We start from the raw sequence: 2,640 nt of genomic DNA, 5'->3' as shown, positions 1-2,640 counted from the left end.
GTTTTGTTTCATGAGTTTTTAGCTGTCTGGTACATGTGTGACGTTTACACGGTGGGATAGGTTCCCCCACAAGAGGTGAGAGAGGAGTGGGAGGAGGAGGAGGAGAAGAAGGGGGAGGGCAGAGGGGAGATGTTTTAGCGGGGGAGGAGAAGCGGGAGGAGGGTCGTCCTGGGAGGGAACCAGGGGGTGTGGAGGGCTGAGTTTAAAAAGGCAGACAGCAGCCAGCAGTCACTCATTCTCACTCAGTTTGCCCACCCCTCTAATTCTCACCACTCAGCAGCAGCAGCAGCAGCAGCAGCAGTGAGAATTCCTGTGAATCGCTCCGAGGCCTGGAACTACACTGGACTTTTTGATTCGCTCTCCTCAAAGGATTTTTTTTCCCTCTCTCCCACAGCTACTAGCAGCAGCATGGAGACCTCCACGGGGGAATACAACTACGACTACTACGACGACAACGAGACCGACTGCGACTTCTCCGAGTGGGAGCCCTCCTACTCCCTCATCCCCGTCCTCTACATGCTCATCTTCATCCTGGGCCTGTCGGGAAACGGCGTGGTCATCTTCACCGTGTGGCGGTCCAAGTCCAAGCGCCGGGCCGCCGACGTCTACATCGGAAACCTGGCCCTGGCCGACCTCACCTTCGTGGTGACCCTGCCCCTGTGGGCCGTGTACACGGCGCTGGGCTACCACTGGCCCTTTGGCGTGGCCCTGTGCAAGATCAGCAGCTACGTGGTCCTGGTCAACATGTACGCCAGCGTCTTTTGCCTCACCTGCCTGAGCTTCGACCGCTACCTGGCCATCGTGCACTCGCTGTCCAGCAGCAGGCTGCGCTCGCGCGGCACCATGCTGGCGTCCCTGGGCGCCATCTGGTTCCTGTCGGGGGTGCTGGCCGTGCCCACGCTGCTCTTCCGCACCACCGTCAACGACCAGAACAGCAACAGGACCACGTGCGCCATGGACTTCAGCCTGGTGACCAGGAACCAGAGGCACGAGTCCCTCTGGATCGCCGGGCTCAGCCTGTCCTCCTCCGCCCTGGGTTTCCTGCTGCCCTTCCTGGCCATGACCATCTTCTACTGCTTCATCGGCTGCACCGTCACGCGGCACTTCAACAACCTTCGCAAGGAGGACCAGAAGAAGAAGCGGCTGCTCAAGATCATCACCACGCTGGTGGTGGTCTTCGCCATCTGCTGGACGCCCTTCCACGTGCTGAAGAGCATGGACGCCCTCTCCTACCTGAATCTGGCCCCGAGCTCCTGCGGGTTCCTTCGCTTCCTGTTGCTGGCCCACCCGTACGCCACCTGCCTGGCCTACGTCAACAGCTGCCTCAACCCCTTCCTGTACGCCTTCTTCGACCTGCGCTTCCGCTCCCAGTGCTTGTGCCTGCTCAACCTGAAGAAGGCCATGCACGGCCAGATGAGCTCCATGTCCTCGACGCTAAGCGCCCAGACTCAGAAGTCAGAGGTTCAGTCTCTGGCCACCAAGGTGTGAAGGCCGTGAAGGGATGGTGGAAATCGCGGGGCTGCGGGTCGGTCCCAGCTCCAACTACTCCTTGTTGGAGTACTCCTGTGTACTCAAGTGTTGTACTCCTACAACACTTGTTGAAAGGAAGAAGAAGAAAAAAATTGACTGTTCAAAAGCTGGTAATATGAGATGATGAACTTTGCCACCGCTCGCAGTCGTGAAATGTATACTCTGCTCTGAGATGGATGCTCTGTACGCAGACCTGAAGCTGGAGCCAGCTGGCCGTGCTCCTCTCGCTGCTCTGTTCCTTGAATTCTCAGAGATGACATGTATAATTTTTTCTAGCTTCCTTCTGCTCTACTCTAATTTCTCTCTTCTGCCACGTCGGGAGCGTTAAGTCAATTCCCGTTTACACTGGATGAAATATGTACAGTATTTTCATATCATAGCTTTCCTTTTGTCAATGTTGTTGTTGCCGTTGCTGTTCAAAAGTGTATTGCTGTTGTCGTTTTTAGAAGCACTTGTTTGAGAAGAGAAATGTGCGAGCAGGGAAATCAAACGCGGTCGTGTGCTCTTTTAAGCTTGTTTGTGAAGAAGTCTGGACTGCTCTGGGGCATGCGGAGGGAGGGAGGGAGGGAGGGCGGCGCAAGAAGGAGGGAAGGTGTTGGAGCTTAATTATATAGTTTGTGTAGAGGAGACAGGGGCAGACAGGCAGATGGCAGTTGACAAATGTTGCAGGGGAACGGGGCGGGGCGGGTCGCAGGGGGTGTCAGTGTAGTCAAGGCACTAAAAGTTGGAGGGGTCGGGGGGGGGGTACAAAGAAAGTCTGTACATAAATGTTTCAATTTGATGCATATGTTTTATTTTTATGACCTCCTTGTAACTAACTACTGTATTAAAGATGTGTTCTATGACCCGGTTGAGTCAATGAGTTTGTCCACAGCCTTGCAGACGTTAAGAGGAAACTACCTCATGGAAATGTTGGGGGGGTTTGGGTGGCAAATCCTCGCTTTAAAAAACCTGCAGTTTCACGTGGGTTTCAGTTGCACCGACCTGTTATTTCGGTTTCCCCAAGAGGGTCGAAGCTTTGTCATGAATGCCCTGCAGTTGCTTTACACCTTCAGACTAATAGATGCCTAATCTCTATTGATTCACAGGCAGTATCCAGACTGTAACTGG

The 2,640-nt window shown here is 54.4% G+C and overlaps 1 protein-coding gene across 1 annotated transcript; it reads left to right on the top strand.

Annotated features, from left to right (window-relative positions):
- The first annotated feature begins 260 nt into the window (after window positions 1-260).
- On the top strand, window positions 261-2,375 carry aplnra (apelin receptor a). Its single transcript, XM_076039005.1, has one exon. It carries the CDS (start codon window positions 409-411, stop codon window positions 1,486-1,488), a length of 1,080 nt encoding a protein of 359 aa, XP_075895120.1. The 5' UTR covers window positions 261-408; the 3' UTR covers window positions 1,489-2,375.
- Window positions 2,376-2,640: the final 265 nt, after the last annotated feature.

This window comes from Nelusetta ayraudi, unplaced genomic scaffold, assembly GCF_046127955.1.
Source record: "Nelusetta ayraudi isolate G7.1 ecotype Tasmania unplaced genomic scaffold, CSIRO-AGI_Nayr_v1 ptg000058l, whole genome shotgun sequence".
In the NCBI taxonomy this organism is placed as follows: domain Eukaryota; kingdom Metazoa; phylum Chordata; class Actinopteri; order Tetraodontiformes; family Monacanthidae; genus Nelusetta; species Nelusetta ayraudi.
The sequence above is the reverse complement of the archived record's forward strand: the minus strand, read 5'-3'. Positions and strand labels throughout refer to the sequence as shown.